Source organism: Strongylocentrotus purpuratus, unplaced genomic scaffold (assembly GCF_000002235.5).
Source record: "Strongylocentrotus purpuratus isolate Spur 01 unplaced genomic scaffold, Spur_5.0 spur5_contig_861, whole genome shotgun sequence".
NCBI classification, from domain to species: domain Eukaryota; kingdom Metazoa; phylum Echinodermata; class Echinoidea; order Camarodonta; family Strongylocentrotidae; genus Strongylocentrotus; species Strongylocentrotus purpuratus.
In genome coordinates this window covers 1,266,308-1,293,266 of record NW_022145570.1, presented here as the reverse complement: position 1 = coordinate 1,293,266, position 26,959 = coordinate 1,266,308, and the positions used below count along the sequence as shown (strand labels likewise).

At 39.0% G+C, this 26,959-nt stretch overlaps 3 protein-coding genes across 3 annotated transcripts; 1 reads left to right on the top strand and 2 right to left on the bottom strand.

The window, feature by feature from the left end:
• The first annotated feature begins 473 nt into the window (after nt 1–473).
• On the top strand, nt 474–11,246 carry LOC115929568 (solute carrier family 43 member 3-like). The gene is made up of 5 exons (XM_030998958.1): nt 474–681; nt 9,160–9,273; nt 9,810–10,005; nt 10,354–10,477; nt 10,998–11,246. The coding sequence occupies exons 1-5, from the start codon at nt 579–581 to the stop codon at nt 11,124–11,126; spliced, it is 666 nt and encodes a 221-aa protein (XP_030854818.1). The 5' UTR covers nt 474–578; the 3' UTR covers nt 11,127–11,246.
• Nucleotides 11,247–18,348: 7,102 nt separating this feature from the next.
• Nucleotides 18,349–18,996, bottom strand: LOC115929881 (solute carrier family 43 member 3-like). Its single transcript, XM_030999985.1, has 2 exons — nt 18,879–18,996; nt 18,349–18,529 (listed from the first exon to the last, which is right to left on the bottom strand). Exons 1-2 carry the CDS (start codon nt 18,993–18,995, stop codon nt 18,401–18,403), a joined length of 246 nt encoding a protein of 81 aa, XP_030855845.1. The 5' UTR covers nt 18,996; the 3' UTR covers nt 18,349–18,400.
• A 2,724-nt stretch (nt 18,997–21,720) lies between these two features.
• Nucleotides 21,721–22,919, bottom strand: LOC115929876 (solute carrier family 43 member 3-like). Its single transcript, XM_030999976.1, has 2 exons — nt 22,644–22,919; nt 21,721–22,076 (listed from the first exon to the last, which is right to left on the bottom strand). Exons 1-2 carry the CDS (start codon nt 22,906–22,908, stop codon nt 21,805–21,807), a joined length of 537 nt encoding a protein of 178 aa, XP_030855836.1. The 5' UTR covers nt 22,909–22,919; the 3' UTR covers nt 21,721–21,804.
• Nucleotides 22,920–26,959: the final 4,040 nt, after the last annotated feature.

The following is a 26,959-nucleotide window of genomic DNA, read 5'->3' as shown; positions in this document are numbered from 1 at the left end:
AGGCCTGATTAGAAAACACCCCGACATCTGCTTTTACAGGCAAACTAAGCCTATGGCAACAACTGCCCTTTTTGCTAGACCACCCAGTCCCCGTCGCTTCGCGACGGCGCTGTTTGTGGTCAATCATTGGCCGCAATTATCAACATATTTGAACAACGGGAATCTGCATTTCTATACAAAGTTCTCAAATTGGCAATCGTTGGTGTAGCTAATTTGGAAAAGTTTGATTGGTTGCAAAGGCCGACCAGAATAGTTCATTTTGCTTTAGGGGTGTACCATGGCGTGTATTCAATAATACGTGAGCACGCACGCTCTCCGATGAGATTCGGAACGGATCGCCTGGCCGGAACCGATCGCCTGTGACTAGCGGAACGAATCTACGAATCCGGAACAAATCGGCGGGTACATATCCAGGCGATCGGTTCCGGAGGAACCGATCGCCTGCACGGAACAAATCGCCTATGACACCGGCGAGTCTAAAAGAAGCCCAAAGAAAGTCCGATGATGGCTGTTTCGAGGACGAGAAGAGAAGAAAATATCCGACATTTCGCTCATGTATATTATCGCCGCCATTTTGGATGATACTGTTATGGCTGGCGATCCTGCAGCTTCAGCTCAACTTCATATTCGGTGCAATCTACTTTTTCCTCAGCAGGCTTACCAATAACGACGAACGACTAGGTAATAATGTCAACGAGGAGTCTCTCTTTCTATTTCAATGATATTTCATGGATACTTTTCAGTGCACAAAACATATTCCATTGAAGCATACCACCAAATATATTTGCCGCCGCATGCAATATAATAATAATAATAATAATAATAATAATCTTTTAAAGTCCACTCCTAATTTTATTAAGTTAAACCGAAAATGGAAATTCTTTTTGCCCAATCGATCGTGAGCCCGGCAGCCACTGGGCAGCGCCAGATCGACGTTGCTCTATCCCTTTACGCCAAACAAGGTATGACGTCATTGACAGCTGATTGGCAAGTTCGGTAGTGACGTCAAGCGAGCTAAGACGGTTTATGCTGCAACGCGCGCGCAGCAGATCAAGCGAGTGAAAAATGAGACAATCGGAGTTTGAAATGTAGCCAGGCCTGAATGTAGCCATGATCAAGCGTGGCCATTCAAGCATATAGTACAGCCTGTAATGTCACAATATTGAATCCCGTGAGATAATTGTGCCAAAATTGATTTTTTTTTTTTTTTGGCTAACTTTGTCAATTTGGGGGTGCTGAATCCAAAAAACTTTGGTACCATTTTTTTCGACCACGTCTTAGGCGGCCATTTTGAATTTCAAAATGGCCACCATAAAAAATGCATTTTTTACCATTATTTCATATTATAGACATTGGAGAAGGTGCAAATGTGGGATAAAATGTATGCTTATGATGTCTGATATATCAATACACATTTTTATAAAATTTTGCTTTATTTCGATTGGCCGCCATCTTGAAATTCAAAATGGCCGCCATTGCTAATCCTATTTTATCTCATGTCTCAAGTTATAAGCACCTGGAAAGGTTTGTACCGTAACAGTATCATAATATTGATGCTATGTGTGTTTTCAAACAAAACACAAGCTCCCAGTAACTGACCATTCGAATTGGCCACCATTTTGAAATTCAAAATGGCCGCCATGGAATAACATTTGCTATATTAATTCATTTGAAAGTACCTTAGAATCATCCATTTTGAGAGATCATCTGTATTTAAAGCTTGCAGGACCTGGTACATAGAATACCGGCTGTCATCTTGATCATCGTATATATGCCTAAACGCATCACCCCCCTTCTTCCACCCGGGGGGGGGGGGGGCTTAATTATAACATATAACAGTTACTGAATGTGGTGTTAAAGAAAAACTAGAAAAATAAATGCCTTGGACTGGACGTATTAAAACTTCAGTGTGCAAATACAGGCCTGTTATTCCAGAGATAAGACATGATGAGACACGCATCACATCAGAATGCAGTATCACGTGTCTATGCAGATTGCCAGCATATCTTTGATATGACATGTGCTCCCCATGTGCTCTCACCCACGTGGATGTATGTGTATAGATACACTATGTAAGTCTGTGTCCCATACAGATTACACACAACTGACAGATTGTTTTACTGTCCCACTAAACCTATTTACTTGTGTAAAGACTCAAGACCTCTACAATGTTCTTCTATGCATTCTGATTTTGTCAGAGCAGCTGTCACCATACCACATGATTTGAGAGGTAGGCCTTTTAAACTATTAAATTTGCCTACAATGTACATTTACCTTTGTTGATAAACAGATGTCAGTTGCTGTTGTTTTATAAGAATGTTTAAATAGACATTTGAATATGTGTAATGTGAAGTATTCTCTTTGCTTAAAGTCAATGATGTTACCATCTCGCACATACGTACTGTACAGTAGCTATTTGTATCTGTGTTATTTCCTATGAGTGCTGGGTGTTGAACAGTTTATCAAAGTTATTATAATTAACCCAAAATGATCGGAATAGGCTCCAAGGGAAGCAAATTTATCAATGATGTATTTGTGATCCCTACAATAACAGTGTTTATCAATATGGAATCTAGGGGGGAATTTTTATGCCAACATGGACATCTTAATTCACTACAAACTAGTAACAGATTAGTGAATCTGTAACCAATTGATGCATAATCTTTGCTGTTTTTCCCCTTCACTCCCTTCAGGGTCTGATTCAGATCTTAAATGATGAAAGAGTGGATATGAGGAAACAAAACTGTCACATGTGTGTCAATTTCCAGGTTAGCCAAGAGAGAACATAAATGATTTATTATTTTTGTTATCTTTTCAATACAAAAGTGAGTGATGCATTAATGAATGAATCAAAAATATATTGAAATCTTACTGAAATTAGATTTTGTGAATAAACGTCAACAATACATTACAAACGATTTACACTCCACCTTTATGCTGTCATTGTTATGACTTCATTAATTTGCTCGAAATGAAAGAAAATCTAAAGCTCATTCAGTCATCCGGTCTCTTTCCAGGACTGAACGAGCAGACAAGATGGAGACCTCCGGCCGAAGTTCAAATAAGTGTATCGTATGTTTGCAAGCTGATGAATCAACGCAAATGAACTTGACACCATCCAAATCATCCCTAGAAAAACTCAAAGACTTTGCAAAAAAAACGCTCTTCTTTGGGGGAAACTACGATTTCTCCTGTTTGGGAAAGGATAGTAAGTCTTACAGATGAACAATATTTTCAGTCTGTTTTTCATTGGGCATGCTACAAACAGATTGTAAATAATGCGAAGTTGAAAAGGGCAGAGAAAAGGGTTCTTGATGCATCATCATCATCATCAAAGACAGCAGTCCAACCAAAGAAAGGACGGCCTTCAAGATCGGTTTCACCGTCATGCAGCAAAGGAGATGTACCAGGGCGACTAAGAAGATCAAGCTCTGCACCGAATGCCAAAAATTGTGTGTTTCAATGCAAAAATGCACATAGTGGTGAACTACATAGAGTAGAAACAGAGTCTATGGGGAGAAGATTAATGTTCATCAAATCAAACACAAAAGATGAAAAATTACGTGTGGCGTTAGCTCATGTTAATGAGCCTACAGATTGTTCTGCATTTGACTTGATGTATCACAGAAATTGTCTAAGGGATCATGAGCGAAAGGTACAGGGCTACTCCAACTCAGAGATGAGGTCCAAATTAAACATTGGCAAACATATTGCTGATATTGACATATTGAATGCTGTGAAATGTTCTTTGAATGAAGGGTTTACTGTGACGATGAATGAAGTTAATGAGTTGTACGTTTCATTCCTTGCTGACAATGACATCGACCCCGGACCTTATCACCACAAAAAACACCTGAAAGCAATAATATCAGAAAACATTGAAGGAGTAAATTTCATAAAATCACATCGTGCCAATGAGAGTGAACTTCTCGTAGGTGAAAAGCTGCTTGGAAAAACTGTTTCTGAACTTCATGAGCAACAAACAGAAGAAGCTGATGTTGAATGTCTTCAGGAAGCAGCTACGATACTAAGAAAGGCACTTGCATCTTCATCTGCTAAATGGAAATTTACAGGTATCCAGTCGATGTCAGAATTTCAGCATCCTCCTCTACTGACCAGTTTCCTTCGTTGGGTTCTCTTTGGCACAAAATGCGTAGGCATTAAGGGAAGACGTAGCCAATCATCAAGAAAAGCAGTCAATCTTATGGCGCAGCAAATGTTGCTTAACTTCAAGACTGACCGTCAAGCAGCATATTCACCAGAATCAGATGCCGAATTCAGAAGGAGGCATGAAACGCCGTTATCAGTAGGATTGGCACTCACAATACACAAGAAGACAAGAAGTAAAGATCTAGTTGATCTTCTATCCCATTTGAACATTGGATGCTCGTATGATAAGGTGCTGCAAATTGAAAAGCGGATTGCCAGTGGAGTTGCAGAAAGGATGGAGACATCTGGTGGGTTTTGTTTGCCACCTTTCATTGAGAAAGGAAAGTCTCTATTTTTCGCAGCGGACAATATTGACTTCCTTGAAAACACTGCCGACGGTCAGAACACTCTCCATGGTACCATTCTGGTAATCAATCAGAACCAGGGTGGGGATAGTGACTCAGCCACAGGTCAGTGAACCACTCCGGATTCCAGACGATGTCAAACCCATTGATGTAGACATCAAACTACAGCATCCACCATCTCTTTAAGTCAAAACAATCACTGCCAGTTCATTTGAGTTTGGCTCCTTTCAGCATGGCATCAGCGAAAATGAGATGTGTGACAAGGCGTGGTTCATGGCATCCTTTTCTACAAGGTCAAATACAACTTCAAGTGCAACACACCCTGTAGCTGCAAATGAATCTCTACACATTGATATTTCTCAACTGACTGAGCCTCTTGATAGTCAATCACCGCTTACAGAACAATCAAGTGATGATGAGACTAGCCTCCACGTCCATTCTGATCAGAACAGTGATACACAACCTGAGGACGAGCAATCTTTGGAGTCGGTTACTTCAGGTGCAACTTTTGAACATTACCTTGTTTCGGATATTGAACAGCCTATGGCAATGACAACTCCTAGTCTAGACAATTCAGGTGGGAATTCCAGAGTCCATGGAATTGAACAAAGTGAAGGAAGCACTAAAACTTCTGAAGGACCTGGTGTACACTCATCAGCCAAAGCACTGAAGAAGACAGTAGTGCCAACCTGGGCAGCCACCAATTCCTTACTCGTTCAGGCACAGCAGAAAGGAAATCAATCCTTGACAAAGAGTGCGATTGTTGCTCCTCTGTTACGCCGACCTCCCACTGACTATTCATCTCTCTTTACAATCTTAAGTCTTGCTCAAGGGATATCAGCTGCTGTGGTTGGTCCTCATAAGAAAACAGTCATCACCCTTGATCTTGATTTGTATGAGAGAGCAACCAAACTTCAATCTTCCACAGGGAACAAGAACTGGATTCTTCGAATTGGTGAACTCCATGCCTGCTTCGCATCACTGCATGCAATTGCAAAATATCTCGAGGACAGTGGCTTGGAATCTATTAGCATTGAAGCAGGCCTCTTTTCCCCTTCAACGATCCGCCAAATATTCACTGGAAAGTGGTTCAAACGTGGTATTGAATTCCACATGACCAACATCATGGCGTGCTATGATCTCCTGTTTGAAGCATCAGTACATCATGAACACTTGGACAGCATGATTAAGAAATGCGAAGAGCTTCGTAAGAAGTTACACGAGAGAGATAGTGACATTAAACAGGTTTTTGAGGAGGTAACTTCAATGATTAAAGAGCATTATCAAACCACAATCATCCAAGAGAATGACGAGATGGCAACATTCTTACTCAACTACATGAAGCAAGTTGAGAGTTTACTGCATGTGATTCGAGCTAGCAGACAGGGGAACTGGGAGCTGCATCTCGCTTCCATGGAAGAGCAGGTCAAGTACTACTTTGCACATGACTTATACAAGTATGCTAGGCTCGTGCCAATCTACCTTCTTCAAATGCATTCGCTGAAGACATCTGATCCTACTACTTGGGATGCACTAAAGGCAGGGGACTTCATGGTCACTAAATCTGGCATCCCATTCACGAACCTATTTGTTGACCAAACATTGGAACAGCTGATCAGGGAAGTGAAAGTAGCTGGCGGCATCACTGGAATAACACAAAATGAAGAAGCACTGGGTAGGTTTTTCCTGATTGCCCCTGAATTGGTCATCCTCATTCAAGACTTCCAAGATGCTTACTGTTGTACCACCAATGACTCTCAAACTACGAAGGAGCACTATCAGCTCAGTGGTTCTGTGGCTCTTCGCATGCACAGAAATTCATCAACAATCAAGAAAGCAATCATACGACACTGCGAGGGCAATCCATTTGAAATCTGGTCAATGAAGCTGATGAATATGGTATCTAACATGCAAGTTCCTGAAGCTTTCAGGGAGGACATTCTTGAAAGAGATGTAAAGGGAAATAATTTGTATCTGACAGAATAGTTGAGTCATCGGTCAAGAAATCTATCTGGGACCCAATGAGGAAGGCCAAACTGAAGACATTCAGCTCTTGCAGAAAGAAGACACAGTGTAAGATTGGAGCCAAGCTCGTCAAGCTAAGAGAGGATCGCCAACTTCTTGCAAGATTTCTCGTTGTTCAGCAGTCCAGACCTGGAATGATACATTCACTGGGTGACACAATTGGAAAATATGAATTTTCTGTCATTCCTAGGTCGCTATTTACCTCAGATGGCCTTCTCCTTATCCCATCAGACAAAAGCTCTTTCATCCATGCCATAGAAACCTATGGAGCTGAACCGAATAGTCAGTCTGAAGACCAGATCAATGAGCAGCAAGATTCACCCAACATAGAGACATCAGGAGAAGACAAGAAAACAGACAAACTGTGCATCATCGATGCCATGGCAGTTGTCCAGGCCATAAAGAAGTCCCCATCAATGGTTGACTGCTCCGACTTTGCTGCTGCTTTTGTTAGGAGCATAAGGAAAATTGCATCCCAGTACGATGAAGCACGGGTTATCTTTGATAGATACATTGATGATTCCCTCAAGGCACAGACTAGAGGGAAAAGGACTGCAGGTATTGAACCAGTGAAGTTTGATATCAAGGACAATACCAACATCAAGCTCGTTTCACTGAAGACTCTTCTGTCTCACAACTACACCAAGTCGCAACTGACAGAATATCTTGGAAAGGCTGTTCTGCATGAGTATACAAATAGTAGCAAGAACGTTGTTGTCGTCTACGGAAATGCTACATATTCCAACAAGCCAGATATGTTTGATCCAGAACTCAGCCATCACACACATGAGGAAGCGGATACACTCATCCCATTGCATGTACTGGATGCTACCTCAAGAGCAGCAGAGAACATCATAGATATTGATGTTTATTCTCCAGACACTGACGTCTTTGTATATCTGATGGATCTTTGTTCTACACACAATGTCTTAGGTCGCCTTTGCTTCATCACTGGAAAGGGAAATGCGAAACGTACAATTGACATTGCTGAGAGATGTTCTGCAGTTGGTAGCGAAAAAAGCAAAGGTTTGCTTGGTCTACATGCATTCAGTGGTGCCGATTGGGGTGGTAAATTTGCAGGCATCTCAAAGAGCAGATGGATCAAGCAGTATTTGGGCCTTGACCCAGAATGTGACATAGTCCATGCATTCCAAACATTAGGTGAAGAAGACTTCAACCAGGAAAGTGTGTTATCAGTCTTGGAAGACTTTGTCTGCAAGGTGTATGCTAGAAACAGCAAAGCCACAAAAGTGAGTGACCTTAGATGGGAGTTATTCAGGGCAAAAAATCTTGAGGCAGAAAAGCTCCCACCAACCCTTGGATCCTTGACACCACACATCCAGAGGGCAAACTTCGTAGCCAGAGTCAACAAGGGATACAAAGTTCCAAAACCAAAGCTGCCCCCTCTAGATGGAAATGGATGGGAGCTTTCCCCAGAAGGAACATTCAGTGCAACCAAGTGTTTAGAGCTTCCTGCGCCGAAGGCAGTCATGGAATTGGTCAAATGCTCATGTCGGAAGGAATGCAAAAGCCATTGCTCTTGCAAGAAGAACCATCTGCCTTGCACAGCCCTATGCAAGTGTTGTGACTGTGAAAATACACAGGACTATGATGTGAATAGCCCCGATGTTGACTAGGTGAATATAAAATTGTAGATTATAAGAAATTGTTGTTTCAACGTCGCAACTAAACTCACATCCATAAGATTAGTTGTCATTTTAGACACAGTTGCAAGGAGGTACATTTGGTAGACATTTGGTCTTTGAAATCACAATCGCATGATTTATCAGTCTCAGGTTATGCCATGCATTATATGTCATTATTCAATTCAACATATCGCAATATAAAGCAGGAGTTGACTGCCGTGATTGATTCTAGAATCACATGCCTTCCAAAATGATTGATTTCGCATTTTAAGCGCTCCAATACCCAATATGTGTTACAAATCTGAAATACCATATTATGGCGGCCATTTTGAATTTCAAGATGGCGGCTAATTAGAATGGTCATCATTAAACGAAGCATGTATTTCCTTTTAAAGCATGTATATCATCATAATGATGATACTATAACAAGTTTTAACCTTTCCATGCACTTCTAACTTGATATTCAAGTTGAAATAGGCTTAACAATGGCGGCCATTTTGAAATTCAAAATGGCGGCTTATCCGGAACAAAGCACAATTTCATGGAAATTTGTATTACTATATCAGACATCAATGCCATGCTTTTTATCCGAAATTTGAACCTTCTATGATGTCTATAATATGAAATAATGCTCAAAGTGCAACTATTTATGGTGGCCATTTTGAAATTCAAAATGGCTGCCCAAGACGTGGTCGAAAAAAATGGTACCAAATTTTTTTTAGATTCAGCACCCCGAAATTGACAAAGTTAGCCAAAAAAAAATCAATTTTGGCACGATTGTCTTACGGGATTTCATAGTAGCCTCTACTAATACATCGATTGATATCTCTGAATTTTCACAAAAAATTTACACGAGAACCACAGAAAATCTCCCTCCTTCGAAAATTTGTTCAAAATTTGCGATTCAGAAATTACAAGGAGTTGCTCAGGGAGTCAGGAGGAGCTTAATTTTTGTTTTGTTTTTGTTTTATTAGTGAGCCGGTACACCGATGCATTCGCGATCATCCAGGCTTTGGTGTTCTTCGGCGGGCCTCTCGCTGGTCTTCTTATGGATAGGAACAAGCTCCAGACACCCTGCTCTATCGCCAGTGAGTTTATAGCACGATTGGGAAATCGCCTAAAGCAAGTTCAGTAGTCCTATCCATCATGAATATTACAATGACGTGTCACTAAATCCGAACACGATTTGTAAATACATAATGCAATAGAGTATTGTTCTTGTTGATTTTTATCGATGGTGTTGTTGTATGCATGTTTTCGCATTTCGCGTTATCTTTTTCTCCCCACCTCAACAAAAGTAATTGTACATGGAGTTATACATAACATTGGTAACAAATTTTGTATCGTATTTTGATAATTCTAACTTAGCATTTTGTTTTCTATTGTTTTGTTTTTTAGATGATTGCGTTGTTTTAACATTTAGCATATTAATCAACTACACTACGGTGAGAAGACAATTTCTGAATACGTAACCATGACAAAAAAGAGAAAGATACAATTCATTATGAAATTAAATTGATTATAACCCTTATCTGCACAGAAATTATAAATATCTAATCGGATCCACCACAAGAGATATTTTATAATATATATACATGTAATTGACCGTCTCTTTGAAATCCAGAGAAACCTAATGTTCGGGGTCAGTTTGCCGATTTGCGAGATAGCTGTCTCCCTCTAGCGGTCACAAGTCTCTCGGCAGTCGGTTACTCGGTATGTCTCTTGATACCAAGTCTTCCTCTTCAGTATCTCACTTTTGTCTTCATCCTTATCGTGAGAACTTTTCTCTTTGGGACCGCGCCGGCGGTGACCACCATCATGTAAGTTATCAAAATTATACTGTAGACCACAAATTTTGAACTTGATTCAGGGCATATTTTGTTTTCCTGTTTTGTTAAAACGTTTCGTTTCTAGTGTTGCAGATTTCAAGGATCAACTTGGACTTGTAAATGTTTTTAGCTTTAGTAAAAATATGAACAGAAAATCAAATAAATTATAGCTCAAAGAAAAACAAATTAGGGAGTCATCTGATGAAGTAGTAGTACAGCTCTAAGACTTGTATATTAAATAATTAACTATGATAGCGACTGAAGATTTGAATTATTTACATGTGAGAAATTACATACATAAATATTTATTTAATATCAATGTGTATATGATGATTTCAGATTTCCCATGCAGTACTTCGCCAGGGTGTACGGTGCTATTCGGACTATGAGTGGTTTCGTATCCTTCCTGCAGTACCCGATCTTTATCCTGATCCAGAATTATTTCAATGACGACCCTTTCTGGGTGAGCAAAATTTTGTTTATTGCGGGATGCCCATTGTACGCAATGCGTCTTTTCGATTAAGTTAATGTGATGAGTGATAATGTGTTTGTAATTAGGATTATATAGTTTACATTCATTGAATTTAAATTTGAATTTTGGGGTAAACATCATTTATATAGCCTATAGACCTACATGCACATTAAGTTTCACAATACATAAATATAAGAAGAAAATCAACAAGTTGTATATTTACGCGAGTAATCACAAATGAACAATAGACAATGTAATTTGTATGTACAGTCGTTAATGATATTATTGCAAAGATTATATATTTCAAAAGGCACAAAAGACATTCATCTAAATTGGCATAATTATGCTTACCAAAAGATCACCTTAATCTGTATCTGGGTAAAAAATTATTAACTCGTTTCAATTAACCATCAACATCAGCATTATAATCTTGTGCGTACATGCAGTGCGCTTAAATATAAATAAGACGACCTATCCATAGAATATTATTTTCATTCTTCTTCTTTTTTAGGTGATCGTCGCCTTTATCGTAGCCGATTGTGTGACCCTCATACTGCCTATCGCCCTCTACGTCATGTCAAGAGGAAAGTCCCATGCAGCTGCAGGCCGTACGAGTGCCGATCCCGGGTCACAAAATTGAAGAATAAATTGCCTACTTTGTATCATGGGCAATAAAAGGAGGAATATTTAGTGGGGTTGAATTGTGTTTCTTGAATTTCAAAAGGTTTTTGAGACAATATACGATAACATATTATTTTAAAAGCTATCCTATTATCCGGGGACATGCACTTAAATGGCTCGAAAGCTATCTTAGTGACAGAATGCAGTTTGTGAAATACAAAGAGTCATCATCAGAAAGTAGATATATCAAATGTGGTGTACCACAAAGTTCTGTCTTAAGACCAACTCTGTTTTGAATCTATATAAATGACTTGCCAACTGTGACAAATTATTTGAAATTCAGACTATTTGCAGATGATTCTAATATTTTTCATACCTTTCCAAAAGGTGTAGATCAAATAGATGAGTCTGAAATAAATAAAAATTTAAAATCAATACAGAATTGGTGCACTGCAAATAAGTTTACTATCAATGCGTCAAAACCCATTTTTTTTTTTTTTTTTTTTAGTAGCCGTAGAAGAAAGGCCGTGCTTAGAGGGAAATTAAAAGTATCTGAGGCAGAATTATGAGAAGTGGAGGAAATAAATATGTTTTATAATGTACATGTATATCGTCGTAGAACATGTATTTTTATAATTCATGTCATGTATTTATGTTATATTGACATCGTTATTGTTTATTCATACATATCTTTTGTTTCAATGGTGGTGAATGAATTCAATTCAATTGATATTATTGTTATCATTGTTATTTTTATTGTAATTTTATAGGTGTGCTGTTAGAATAAATTACAGAAACAATTACAAAGTAATAATTTGTTTGCTATATGTTCCAATCAAAATATTTTTGACTATTTGTGCGGTTTTATAGTAACATCGTCGAAGTCATCCCTTGCCTAAGCTTCCTAACTGTTCTTTTGCTCATAATATTTTTATCTCTCTAATAAATTTCCCTCATTCCTCTCAGAATAGCTCTATGAATGCTTTCTCCTCACTGAGAGGGGTGGGGAGGAGGAGAAAGAGAGAAAAAAGAATAAGAGAGAGAGAGAAAAGAAAGAGAGGGAGAGAGAGAGAGAGAGATAGAGAAGAGGGGGAGGAACGCAATGACACTTTAAAGGTAAAGACCAGTTATGGTCATGCGATTGCATTGTGAAAGAAACGTTGTGAAATCGATCAGAAAAGGTTGATCATCTAGCATCTAGCATCTGCAAGGTTCTGGAATCATCAAAATGATAAGAAATTTGGCCCATTTTTCGTAAAGTTACAAGCACTATACACAAAAAGATGTATATGGGACTACCCTATATCTCTCACAGACCATGAGAGAAACAAATTTACTAAATATATGAATAAGTAGGCTGTTTCCCGGCAAATTTTTTATCATCATGTATTAGTCAAAACATATTCTTTCACACGATTGGTAATGAGAGCTTCCATTTCATTTTTTGAAATTGGGGCATTTCCAATACTGGTCTTTACCTTTAAACCATGATATTGGTATATTTTGCAATGCGCCGCATGAAAATAGGCATCGTCTGAAAAAATCCTATAAAATCTCGTTTAGGAATTATATAAATCAACTTATCTACAATTTTGTTCAGTCACAGTTTCATGCTGGAATATCAATATGATTACGTTCATCAATTTTGTGTGAGAAATATGCATTTGCATGTTTTAAACTAATTTACGACGATAATCGGACAGAAAACCGCACAAATATCCAACAACATAAAATGGCCTATATACGGTAGATACTGATTAGTAATTGGTCAATGCGCCTCACGTGACTAGAGCTGCAAGGATCTCCAACGTTATATATTGCCCGATTGACGTAACCTCGGTCCGTTATATTGGACGTACGTCATCACCTACGTCAGGCCTAAAAAAAAGATGTTGTATTGCCCTTTAGGATAGGAAAGGGAAAGAAAAAAAGAGAGAAGGAAGGAAAAGGGGAAAGAAAGAGGAAGAAAAAAGGAAAAGAGGAGATAAAGGGGAGGAAAAAAAAGAGGAAGAAAAACATAAGTAGCATTGTGCGCGCACGAATGCGAAGTGAGTGCTTAAGTGTTCTTATTTAGAACTCTATGTCCGCGCCGCGTCTGCTGATCAGACATGGCGACTGCAAGTCGATTTACACGAAGGATTCTCATTGTAAAAAAGCGGTGATCAATTCACCTGTAAACATTCTTAGTCAGTACTGTGTTGAAAAGGCACATCATTATTAAAGATATTGATGACTTCTCAGCAGATGAACTTAACGGCTTTCTTCGAACGTCCTCCGCTGAGGTAAGAAGAACGACTGGTAGCTTGCTAAAAGATCTAGGCCTGTGATAACCCTACGTTTCGGACTACAAATACAATTTATTAAATAGGCCTAGAGTGAGGGAATTTTACAATGTGAATGATGCACAATTTAGACAATCCAGTGAAATGTTTTGTGCAATGTTAGTTCAAGTTAAAATAGCTGGCAAGGGATCTGTCACCCACAAAGATCCAATTTCTAAGGAAGAGTTTGTGGACATAAAATCCTCTTCAGTGTTAGATTTAAAGTGAACACAGCTAAAGGACTTAAAAACAAAGTTTGTGTTGATATGATGCTTCATCTATGAAATAGAGGCAGGGAAAATTTGCGCAACTTCACTAAATCAGACGTTGCCATCAGCTCTGATTCTTCGAATCTTCGAAATCAGAGATTCGTATACTTTGCTCGTGAAAAGCTAACCAAGAACCACCGCAGTGAGTCTCTTAACGACTCACCGGTCAGAGCGGACGAATGTATGAAACCCCAGGCGCGGATCCAGGGGGAGCGAGCGGGCCTTGCCACCCCCCCCCCCCCCCCCGCAAAAAAAAAAGAGAGAGAGAGAAGGACAAGAAGGGAAAGGGAAAGAAAAGAGAAAGGGAAAAAAAAAGAGGAAGAAGAAAAGAAAAGAGGGAAGAAGGAGATCGGGGGGGGGGCAAAAGGACTCGCCTCCCAGGCTTTTGCATCCCCCCGCCCCCCTCCCCCCCCCCCCCCAATCAAAATTAAAAGAGAAGGAAGGAAAGGGAAAGAAAAAAGAAAAAGAGGAGATAAAGGGAAGGACAAAAGAGAAAGAAGAAAAGAAAAGAAGGGGGATATCAGTTGCAATTTTCCCGCCAACAAGTTGTGGATCGAGGGGGGGGGCAAAAGGCCCTAGCCTTCCCCCCCCCCCCCACCCCCGTCCCCGCTAAAAAAAAGAGAGAAGGAAGGAAAAGGAAAAGAGGAGAGCTAAAATGGAACAAAAAAGAGGACGAAAAAAAGAAAAGGGAGAAAAGAAGCGGAGATCAGTTGCGGTTAATCCTGCCAACAATGTGTGGAGCGGGGTGGGGACCAAAATGACCTTGCCCCTCCCCCCCCCCCCCAGCGAACCTAAAAGAGAGATAAGGAAGGAAAGGGAAAGAGGAGAGAAAGGGAAAGAAAAAAGAGAATGAAGAAAGGTAGGGGATATCAGTTGCAATTTTCCCGCCAACAAGGTGTAGATCGGAGGGGGTGGGGGGGGGAGGGGGATGGGGCACTGGCGTACTCATAGGGGCTTTGGAGAAATAGAATTCAAACGTGGTTTATTTCTATTTCCATAACGGTGGTTTACAAATAATGCTGAAATGAGATCATTTTCCGAGATTTTTCCTCACTTCATGCGTTTGTTGGAAAATGACAAATTCCTAAATTTACAGCCAGGCAACGAATGCTTCTTGAGATGCCTACATTATCAGGGCCCGCGGAACAGCTAGAATCGGGATCCTCGAGCCCCCTCCCCCCCCCCCCCCCCACACTTTCTTTGAAAAAGTATATTAAAGAGAAAAAGAAAGAAAGAGAGCGAGAAGGAAAAAATAGTTAACTGCCAGTGTCACATTATAATGGGGTATCAAATTATGCTCATCTGACCATGATTAAATGCTTAAAACCCCAAGGGCTTTGCCCCCTGGATTCCACCTAGGGCCCTAAGGCGGACCCTTAGATGCTCATCTGACGGTCATTTAATGCCTAAAACCCCTGATTTCTGGGGGCTCTGCCCCATGGACCCCACGCCAAATAGTGTCCTGCCAGTGTTACAAATAATAAGGTATCAAAAATGCTCATCTGACCGTAATTAAACGCTTAAAACCCCTGAGCTTCCGGGGGCTCTGCCCCCTGGACCCAACCAAGAGCCCTTAGGCGGGCCCCTTGATACTCATCTGACCGTAATTGAGTGCCTAAAACCCTTGAGATTCCGGGGCTCCGCCCCCTTAACCCCAAGCCAATAAGTGACCTGCCACTGTAATAATTAGGTATCAAAATAATGCTCATCTGACTGTAATTAAATGCCTAAAACTCCTGAACTTCCGGGGCTCTGCCCCCTGGACCCCTAAGGCGGACCCCTGAATGCTAATCTGACCGTAAATTAAAACCTTAAACCCCTGAGCTTCCGGGGCGAACAAGGTATCAACATATGTTCATCTGACCGCAGGCGCGTAGCCAGGGGGCGGTGGGGTGGTCGTGGTCCCCCCATAAACGCCGGCCAAAAAGAGAGAGGAGTGAAAAGGAAGAGGACGTAGGTAGAAAAGGGAATAGACAAAGAACATTTTTGAAATTCAGACAAGGAGTCGAGAACGGTACAACGAATCGTCTTCTTTCTCAAATGAATTAATAAAACGTCAAAGCTTCCGCGCTTCGCGCGGGGGGAGGGGAGGGGGAACTAAATTCAGACGAGGATAATTTTCGAGAACGGTACAACGAATCGTCTTCTTTCGCTAATGATTTAATGAAACGTAAAAGCTTCCGCGCTTCGCGCGGATGGGTGAAACTAAATTATTTTTTGAGAGCGGAACAACGAATCGTCTTTATTCTCTAAAAATTTAATGAAACGTCGAAGCTGGGAGGAGGGAACCGAATTTAGACAAGGATTAAGAGACGAAAACTGTACAACGAATCGTCTTCTTTCTCTAATGATTTAATGAAACGTAAAAGCTTCCGCGCTTCGCGTGGGAGGGGGGGGGGGAACTGAAAATAGACGAGGATTAAAAGTCATGACGGTACAACGAATCGTCTTCTTTCGCTAATGATTTAATGAAACGTAAAAGCTTCCGCGCTTTGCGCGGTGAGGGGGGGGGGGACTGAATTTAGACGAGGATTAAAAGTCATAACGGTACAACGAATCGTCTTCTTTCGCTAATGATTTAATTAAACGTCGAAGCTTTCGCGCTTCGCGCGGTAGGGAGTGGGGAGGAGGAAACTGAATTTAGACAAGGATTAAGAGTCGAGAACGGTACAACGAATCGTCTTCTTTCTCTAATGATTTAATGAAACGTAAAAGCTTTTGCGCTTCTCGCGGGATGGGGGGAAACATAATTTAGACGAGGATTATTTTTGGGAATGGTACAACGAATCGTCTTCTTTCTCTAATAATTTATTGAAATGTCAAAGCTTCTGCCCTTCGCGGAGGAGGGAGGGGAAAACTCGCCCCTCCCTGCACCCACCCACCCCTAATTACGAAAACATTATAATAACTGTTCTAATAATTACAATAATAATAATCATAATAATAATAATAAAATTTATTATAATGATAATAATAATAATGATAATAATTCGATAATGATAATATTTTTTCCCGTCCACATGGTTCTTTATTTTCGAAACAAATTCCATCATAACCAGTATATCCATACATTATATACACAAAATTAAAGAAATAATTTCCCAACATAATGACTAAACAAAAATAATCATCATCACGACCGAAAAACTTTGTGGCAGATAAAAACAAACATTTATGCCAAAATTAGTATTTTTAATATATAACAAAATGCCTAACATAAAATTCATGATCATGTTCGTGTAAGCACATTTCCAAAACTCTCAAAATATTTTCTTAAGTGACACCATTTCTTTTTCAATTTATTCTCTCTGAGATTTATTTGATTTACATATATTTCCATTTTACCGCAAAATCCAAACAATTTATTTTGATTCGTAAATATAATCCTTTCCCCCGTATTACGAAATATCCAGATTTTCGACCAAATTTCGACCATATTTCATTACAATAGTTACAAAAGCAAAGACCATGTATGATAGTCCATTCTCCAAACCATATATTCAGGTGTTTCTGAGAGGTCCCTGAGCCAGCTTTGAAACATTTCATGCATAAATGCAAAAGAAATTGTACAATGTGGTTCTCTAAATAATTGCATTTGAAAGGTTAAAAAGGATGTCATCGGTTCTTCAAATGATGTTTATGTTCGTTACACACTTATTCATGTTAAATATCTTAAACAGGCAAAATCTACAAACGAGGAATTATCTGTCTGGTTTTCGAACTGTTTTATAATAATGATAATAATATTCCACTTTTATATAGCGCTTTACATAATAAACTATTACCCCGGTCACTGGATTCAGTGCTTGCTCACATTACATTCACATTCTCCCCTTTTATTATGTAATATACCAACAACAAGGAATAGTGGGTAATTCACTGTCGGACGTGGAGAGGACATAATACAAAATATCAAGCTGTACATCATATGCATGGCTTTTCTTCACTGCCCAAAGAACTGCTTGACCCTTAACATTCTTCACATAGTCATTAACAGGATTCCATTCATTTTTCCCAGAAATGTTGGAGTTTATATAGTACATATCTTTTTGATATATGAAAATAAAAACTCAATTTAAAATGAGTTTTACTAAGCTGCACCTAATAACCAAATATAAGGAGTTCACATTTATCTGAATTCAATTTTAGAGAACGTGCGAACATCCAATCGTGAACATCAACCATGCACGATTCAAGGCGATGAACAGCCCTTTCCGCAGATTATGCGGACTGGGGGATCTACAAACTACAAGCACTGCTTTTTAGTGGATCACCCCCATTTCCTCAGAAATTAAGAAATTCTTGTAATAATTGTATTATGTGCAAAGTGTATTTGTATCGTTTCCTGAAAAATGAATTATGTATGAAAACAAATGTAATATCTTTGTTTACCTTTCTGTTGGAAATGAAATAAACATGAATATTTGGATTGAAGGAAATCATAAGTTGAATTCGTCTGCATAAATATGATAATCTATGCCATGTTGTTACAAAGCTTGTCGCAATCCAATCAAATAAATTGAAAAAAAAGAGTCTGCCCGCCCACAGAACCCTGTGGCATACCATAGGAGAAACGCAAAGCAATTGACTTGCAACCACTAATACAAACTAAGATTAGATATGTCGAAAAAACCACTACAAATTAGTATTCGGTTTTTCAAAGCCCATGATACATGTATATAAAAAGTAGGCAATTTATTATTTCAATTTTGTGACCCAGGATCGGCACTCGTACGGCCTGCAGCTGCTTGAGACTTTCCTCTTGACATGATGTAGAGGGCGATAGGTAGTATGAGGGTCACACAATCGGCTACGATAAAGGCGACGATCACCTAAAAAAAAAGGAAGAATGAAAATATATTCCTAGGAAAGGCCGTCTAATTTATAATTAATTGCACTGCCTGTAGGCCTACCTCAAAAGATTTCAATGATGATGTTGATGGTTAATGAAAACGAGTAATTACATTTCCACCCGGATACAAATTAGGGTGATCTTTGGGTAGACATAATTATGCCAATTTAGATGAATGTCTTTGTATCTTTTGAAATATAAAATCTTACAAATAAATGTAAATCATATAATCATAATTACAAAAACATTATCACTCATCACAATAATTAAATCGAAATGACACATTGTGTACAATGGGTATCAAGCAATAAACTGTATGTTTTGCTTACCCAGAAAGGGTCGTCATTAAAATGATTCTGGATCAGAATAAAGATCGGGTACTGCAGGAAGGATACGAAACCACTCATAGTTCGAATAGCACCGTACACACTGCCGAAGTACTGCATGGGGAATCTGGAATCATGAGATACACATTGATATTGAATATATATATCATTTCTCATCCACTCTCCAGTTGATTTCATAGTAAATTACTTAATATACAAGAGCTGTACTACTATGATATATAAACAAAAGTATTAAGTTAGTAGAGACCACTTAATCAAATGACTCCCTAATTTTCTATAATTTATTCGATTTTCTATTTATATTTTCCTAAAGTTAAAAACATAAAGTCCAAAGTTCATCCTTGAAATTTGCACCACTAGAAACGAAACTCTTAACAAAACAGAAAAACAAAATATGCCCTAAATCAAATTCAAGATTTGTGGTATACAGTACAATTTTGATAACTTACATGATGGTGGTCACCGACGCCCCGGCCCCAAAGAGAAGAGATCTCATAAGGAGAATGAAGACAAAAGTGAGATACTGAAGAGGAAGACTTGGTATCAAGAGACATACCGAGTAACCGACTGCCGAGAGACTTGTGACCGCTAGAGGGAGACAGCTATCTCGCATGTCGGCAAACTGACCACGAACATACGGTTTCTCTGCATTGCAAGGAGACAGTCAAATACATGTTTATATCACTATGAATATGACATACAAAGAAAGCGGACAAAATATACAGTTCCTCAGGTAGACAAAGGAACATCCCTTCACTGCCATTATGTAAAAAGGTGAATATGCATGTGACACCTGTTCTACACATTTTTACATAATAGTAGTGAAGGGGTGTTCCTTTGTCTACCTGAGGAACTGTATATTTTGTCCGCTTTCTTTGTCAGTCATGTTCATAGTGTATATATATATATATATATATATATATATATATATATACATATATATACTATAAAATATATCTTGTGTTGGATTTTATCAAACATATATATATCATTCCTGTGTACAATAAATGTAATTTCACAATGAAGTGTTTCGTTTCTCTTTGTTTGTCATGGTTACGTATTCAGTGTGTATTATATGTGTAACAACGCAATCATCGAGCAAACAACAAATATAAAAACAGACTGTTACATTAGGATTATCATAATACGCGAAAATAATCTGCCAATTTTATGTATAACTTCATGCACAATAAACTTTTGTTGAGATGGGAAAAAATAAATAACGCGAAAACTCGCATATGACATTATCGATAAAACTTTCGAAAATCAACTTAAAGGGCAAAAACAATACTTTATTGCAATACGTATATACAAATCATAAGTTACATGTAATTGGAATATTAAAGGTAGTATGTCCCATTTGCAGGCCCAAAAAATGAAAAGGTTAAATTCCAACGGCATTTGAAAGATAATACTAATTTAGAACTTCCATAAAAAAAGGTGGGGCTTGAAAATGTCTTGAAGTGGGAAAATAACGAAAATAGTTGTCAAATCGACTTAGGAGCAATAGAGCCAATAAGTAATAGTCTTGATTTTCAGACCATTGTACAGAATAGTCATACGTCTATGCTGCGTAAAGATTCAGTCAGTTTAATTTTGTCCATCACAAGAAGTGGGTTATTGATGTAAACAAATGCCCATGTACCCTTTACACAGCTCATGTTATGTATGTTATTACCAAAGAAAACAAAACCGGTCAGTCACTCAATAGTGTATGTCAGTAAAGTCTAGCAAGTTAACGGGTTTCCTTGCATAATTTGAATATTAGGACACTGCTAGCGTTTAAATTTCACAGATAGGACAGTCATGACATATTCATAGTTCCTGCAAAGTTCTACAGAATTTGAGGTTGGCTGCAAAAGGGACATAGTACCTTTAACACATTTCAAAGGATGATGGATATGACATCTTAAATTGCATTAGGGGATTTCCCGAAAGTCTTTGCGATCGTGCTATAAACTCACTGGTGGTAGAGCAGGGTGTCTGGAGCTTGTTCCTATCCATAAAAAGACCACCGAGAGGCCCGCCAAAGAACACGAAAGTCTGGATGATCGCGAAGGCATCGGTGTACCGGCTCACTGTAAACAAATACAAATAACAAAAAACCACCAAAACACAAAAGGTAAGTTTCCTCCTGAGCAACTCCTTTTAATTGTAAATTTTGAACAAATTTTCCAATGAAGGGGATTTCCTGTGGTTCTCATGTAAATTGTGTGTGCAAATCAGAAGTATCAGTCAATTCATGCTTTAACAAATGGGCATGCTTGAAAGACACATTGTCATTCCTCTATACTGTACTGAGAGACATGTTAATATAGGGACTTTTAGATTTGCCCGTCGACGTGCAAATCTAAAAGTCCGTAATGATCTCTTGACACCTAGCTGACCTTAAATCCATTATTCCTCAGTTGACTGAGCACAGGTGAAAGGACAACCACGTGAGGGTACAGTGACATGTCAGTAGATCATTACAATTATGGAATCTGTTTCGCAATAGAGCAGAAGTAATGACATTGACTCCAATAACGGTTTAGTCTTGTTTATGCTTTCCCCGGTTTTCTTGGTCCTTTAAGAACGGCGCGCTAGGTTGTAGAGCTCCTTTGCTGATTTGTTGCTATGAAGAAAGTGCATAATATAGTTTGATACAATATTTCAAGTGTAAAGACTAACAATATCTTACAAATCGAAAAGGTAAACTCCCATAATTACCACCATAGAACATGGAATTGTATACTAACACTTTTTAATTCTGATTAGTTTAACTTTTCACTGTAACTGTTGCCCAGGTGAACTCTTTATTTCATAACCATGTGTTCAAGTTGGTGATTTATATGCGTTAATTATTAATAAGATTCATGGTATGCTTCAATGGAAAATGTTTTGTGCACTGAATAGTATACATAAAAAATCATTGAAATAGAAAGAAAGACTCCTCGTCGACATTATTACCTAGGCGCTCGTCGTTATTGGTAAGCCTGGTGAGGAAAAAGTTGACTGCACCAATTATGAAGTAAAGGTGAAGCTGCAGGATCGCCAGCCATAGAAGTATCATCCAGAATGACAGGGATGATATACATGAGCGAATTGTCGGATATTTTCTTCTCTTCTCGTCCTCGAAACTGCCATCATTGGACTTTCTTTGGGCTTCTTTTAGACTCGCCGGCTCTTTTCCGTTGGTATCTGAGTTGATAAGACAAATATCTCAATGCTAATGCTATGATGGTGGGTTAAAGTATTTCAGTTTCTTACTTAAAGTCTTGTAGCTGTTGATGTTGATATTTTGATGTTTTCATGCCATTTCATTATTTGTTGTATACATATGAAGTCGTGCAAAATATAACCTGCATAGACGGTCAGATTGACTATTACTACCTAGTTGCCAAAATAGTACTAAGTGTCTCTAGCAAAGCAATAAACAAAATTAGAAAATAAGTAAGGAAATATAAATTTATCAGAAGAACAACATCTTTCACGAGGGGATTAAGAACACGAATATCACATAGAAGAGGGGAAAAGAAGGAAAGGGAAGGACGGGGATGACGAGGAGAAAAAGACAAAGAAAGAGAGAAGACAAAATTAATAAACAAATATAACAGATTTTATATTAAAAAAACAGGTCTGGAAATATATATTTATCAGAAGAAAATAAACAACGACAACAAGAGGTCTAAGAAGAAGACCAAGAACATCACCGAGGAGGAAAGGAAGGAGTTACGTAAAGGAGAGAAACAAAACACCTAGACCTACCAGTAACTGAGTCCAACCCTACTCCGTCCCCGTGTGGTTCTTCTGAACACCCAATATCATCGGCGGGATCCTCAACGTATGCTTCATTGCGGAGTCCAGCGACACCCTTCTGGTCTTGATCGGTCCTCGTAGTGCAGCAGGTTACCAGTCGATGGTGGTCGGGGTAGGGCCAGGGAACGTGTTTGGCGGGCATGATGATGAAAGTGTTAATGCTGAGGAGGATCACGGATCCAGCCAGAATCGAGAAGAAGATTTTGAGGGACATCCCTGCTTCATAAGCTGCCTGGAGTGCGATTTGAATTGAGAAGGCGATCGGAAAGGCTTTCAAGAAATCAACTCAAGGTCGAATTGTAATTGGCTTGCATAATGTGTTAGTAAGTGATAAACAAGGATATCGAAATTGCCTTATGTTGATCATTCAAAAGACTTTGTGGTCGTGTTTGAGATAATTGGGTCGGTATTTGTTTTATTAGTGAACTAATTTTAGTCCAGGTTTAAACCCCGACAATATGGGATGATGTCATCGACTAATTTAGGGAGGGCCGAGTAATTCCTAAAAAGATTTACCGTAAGATTAACAACATTGAACTAGTACATGTTTGTAAATGGATGAATAAACAAAAAAATCATGCCGTCATGGAGTTGAATCCTTTTTCCATTTCATAACTTAATCATTTCTTTTCGTTCATCATTTTACAGGCTCTATAGGATTTTTTCGAAATTGATAGGTTGACATTTATTTTTGTTGGCGCAGCATAAGTGGATAAAGCATTCAGAACTGAGACCCTTGTCTAATAGTTTAAATTGTTTGTTCGTTTGTGTTTGATATTGGTCTAGGGTTTAAATCATCGTTCACAACAATGGCAGATCATTTCCTGATGTGTATGGTTTATGTTAATTTGTATTTCACACAGAGACGATGTTAAGCTTGAACGGATATAGAGGTGTCGTGGTCTAGTGGACACGTCACCAGACCGTGGATTAGCATGGTTCGCGATTCGGGTCCCGCCGCGGCACTTATGTCTTTTGGCAAAGCAACAATCTACACTTGAAAACTCTTCACCCTGGTGTTAAATGGATACCAGGTAGGATGTAAACTTAAATGTGGTTGGCAGGACATGTGTGCGCGTGTAAAATGGCGCCTGACCGGAATATTCCCAGGGGAGCGGAGAGTGTGCACTAATCATGTGCGAATGAACAATTGCATCCAATGATCGGGTTGATAATAATTACAACGTCAAGTGCTTAGAATCGTAGTATTAAGCGCTGTACAAAACAATGTTATTATGATTATTAATATATTACCCTCTCCCTTCTCCAAAAGGATAGCAAAAAGGATCAAATACGGAAAGAAAGAAAAAAGAAGAAGAAGAAACAAATAAAAAGAGAGACAGAGAAAGAGAGAGGGATACAGAGAGACAGAGAGAGAGAGAGAAAAAGAGGAGAAAAAACGACACAAAAAAAGAAGATGGTACGACCATACATCCCCTCACTCGACGGTTTTTCTATCTCTTATTTCAGCTACCTGAAAAGACCGATGTCACCCAAATATACTCGTACCCCCCCCCCCCCCCCCCCCCCCCCCCGCTCCCACCGGCTGGACCAAAGCTACGCCAAGGCGAATTAGAATTTTCTCTGACAAATATTTCTTACCTTAGCTATCAAAAAGACAATCGTTGATGAACTATACATGCCATTCATCAATGAAATGACAGTAGACTTCCTTCCTTGAAAAACATTACCAATCTGTGTTTATAAAGAAGAAAAAGAACCATACATCTTGTTTACAAAGTATAGGTTCACGTTAGGGCGACCTGCGTGTAATTCATAGATCCTTAACTAATGAGTTATTAGCGGATCTAATCAAGAGCTAATGCAAAAGGTTACATTTCGTATTTTCATATTCGTAAAATTCTTGGGGAAAAGCAAAATCAATCATGTAGCCAAATGATATAATTTCAAGAATGGACTAGAAAAAGTAAATTAAAAAAAAAATAGTATGAAATCATTCTCAAGATGTAGTTATGGTGGTGATGAATGACGATGACATTCTTGAAAGTCAAAGCTATTGTCTCAATGGCGGACAGATGGATATTAGATACGTCAGAATGAGACAAGAGAGCTTTTTCCAGTTCATCGTGACTGTGCCATGGACAAGTGGTGGGCTTCGTAGTAGAGTCACGTACTGCTCGGCAAGGAATTGATGGCAAATTCAATTCCGCTGGTTTTAAAAACAAAATCTGCCTTTTTATTTCAATTTCAAGATCGAACATTTTGATCTTTATCTACTGGGTGCAAGCCAAACGTGTCTTAGAATGATGATAATGTTAATGACGATTGTGATAATGTTGGCGACGATGATGATGATAGACGATGACGATGATGATGATGATGGTGATGATAGAGAAAAGTAGATGATGATGAAGAAGAGAAGAAAAAGAAGAAAAAGAAGAAGACGGAGAACAAAAAAAGGAGAAACCGAAGAAAAGGGGGAAATTAAAACCAAATATTTCACATCGAAAACCTAACCGATAAACTGACCTGCATCGTCGAGAAGAGGAGTAAGGAGCCTGCCACAGTAAAGATAATGGTCCCCGGGAACAGGAGTAAGGGGGTAAGAGGAGAGCTGAATCCCATCATTAAATAGCCGATCAGTAACAGGAGGCTAAAGATGATCAAAAGGGGGGAATGCAATAAAACAAAAATAAGTATACATGCTCTCTGATGTAAAGGTTTAAACATTTGTTTTATCCATTTATGATTGAAAGTGCGTAGTGAGCTGAAAGGTTCCTATATTTAAAAAAAACGTATTAAAGAAAATCTTTAAAGATGAAGTTGAGTTCTGGTCATGCGATTGCATTGTGAAAGAAACGGTGTGGAATCGACCAGAAAAGGTTGATCATCTAGCATATAAGAATTTGTGTGTATTGCAAGGTTCTGGAATCATCTAAATGATAAGAAATTTGGCCATGTCTTGGTAAAGTTACAAACACTGTACACAGAAAGATGTATATGGGACTACACGAACACGTGGCGTAAAAATCTTACCCCCGAGTTTTACGATGTTACATAACATATTTAGAATATGAAGGCATTTGAAGAGCCATGCTTTTCAGGGAACATGTCTTATCTGATGTTCTTCCACACTTGCATAATAAGAATGATAACGCTCACAAATTATTTTTCACCTCTTCCCAGAACTCAACCTTCTCTTTAAACTTTATTAATGAAAAATGTGAGAATGTTATAAACCTCACCTGACCAGATGTCTAGACGATCTAGTCCCAAAGCGATCAAAGAAGAAGCCAAGCGGGAACATAGAGATGGTCTGTGAAGCCACTGCCAAGGAGTAGACAAGCTGCAGGCGGCTGTCCTGATCGTGACATGTATGGGGATCTGATACTCTCTCTGAGCTGTCTCCGTCAATGGTTGTGCTAATCTATAATCACGATAATAGTGAACCATCATAGACGCCGGAAGTGGGGGACGGGGGGCAGGGGGGCATTTACTCCCCCCCCCCCCCCCACCAAAAAAGTGGGGGAGGGCAAAACGCATCCCCCCCTCCCCTTCAAAAAAAAAAGCAATAAAGGAGTAAACATGGTTTGCATTTTTGTCCCAAAAGAACATAACAATAATAAAAACCTGAATTAAATCACATATACAATTCCATTCAAAGAAAAGGAAAGTTCACAGGAATTTAATTTCATAAACATTGTGCATGCCACCTATACGGTATTTATCGATTGAGGTCTTTATAATAGCGATACGCGCATATCGTAGACATATTGTGCGAGAGAGTTATGAGCCCCTGAGGGGTGAAAAGACATGAGCCCCTAAATGCTGGCGTACTGATGGAGGGGGGTGTATTTCCTATTCGATACCAGTGACTTACAAATGTTGCTGTTATGACATGATTTTCCGGGATTTTTTCTCCATGTTTTTGTAAGTCATACATTTTTAGGCGTTTGTTGGAAAATAAGAAATTCCCAAATAACAGTCGGGCGAAAAATACGCTTATTTAGAAGCCTTTTTGTCATGGTCTGCAAAGTGGCTTTTTGAAAAAGTATGTTAAAAAGAAAAAGAAAGAAAGACGGAGAGAAAAAATAAGTGACCTGCCAATGTCACAAAAAAGGTATAAAAAATGATCATCTAACCGTAATCAAATGCCTAAAACCACAGAGCTTACCGGGGCGCTGCACCCGGACCCCACCAAAGGCCCTAAGGCGGTCCCCTGGATGCTCATCTGACCGTAATTAAATACCTAAAACCCCTGAGCTTCCGGGGGCTCTGCCCCCTGGATGCTCATCTGACCGTAG

Bases quoted from the DNA above. Each gene is read 5' to 3' on its own strand.
- LOC115929568 (XM_030998958.1), top strand. From the start codon at position 579: ATGATACTGTTATGGCTGGCGATCCTGCAGCTTCAGCTCAACTTCATA. The intron at 682-9,159 runs GTAATAATGTCA...TTGTTTTATTAG, and splicing joins CAATAACGACGAACGACTAG to TGAGCCGGTACACCGATGCA. The intron at 10,478-10,997 runs GTGAGCAAAATT...CTTCTTTTTTAG, and splicing joins TCAATGACGACCCTTTCTGG to GTGATCGTCGCCTTTATCGT.
- LOC115929881 (XM_030999985.1), bottom strand. From the start codon at position 18,995: ATGCAGTACTTCGGCAGTGTGTACGGTGCTATTCGAACTATGAGTGGT. The intron at 18,530-18,878 runs GTAAGCAAAACA...CTTTTTTTTTAG, and splicing joins TTAATGACGACCCTTTCTGG to GTGATCGTCGCCTTTATCGT.
- LOC115929876 (XM_030999976.1), bottom strand. From the start codon at position 22,908: ATGTCCCTCAAAATCTTCTTCTCGATTCTGGCTGGATCCGTGATCCTC. The intron at 22,077-22,643 runs GTAGGTCTAGGT...TTATCAACTCAG, and splicing joins AGGGTTGGACTCAGTTACTG to ATACCAACGGAAAAGAGCCG.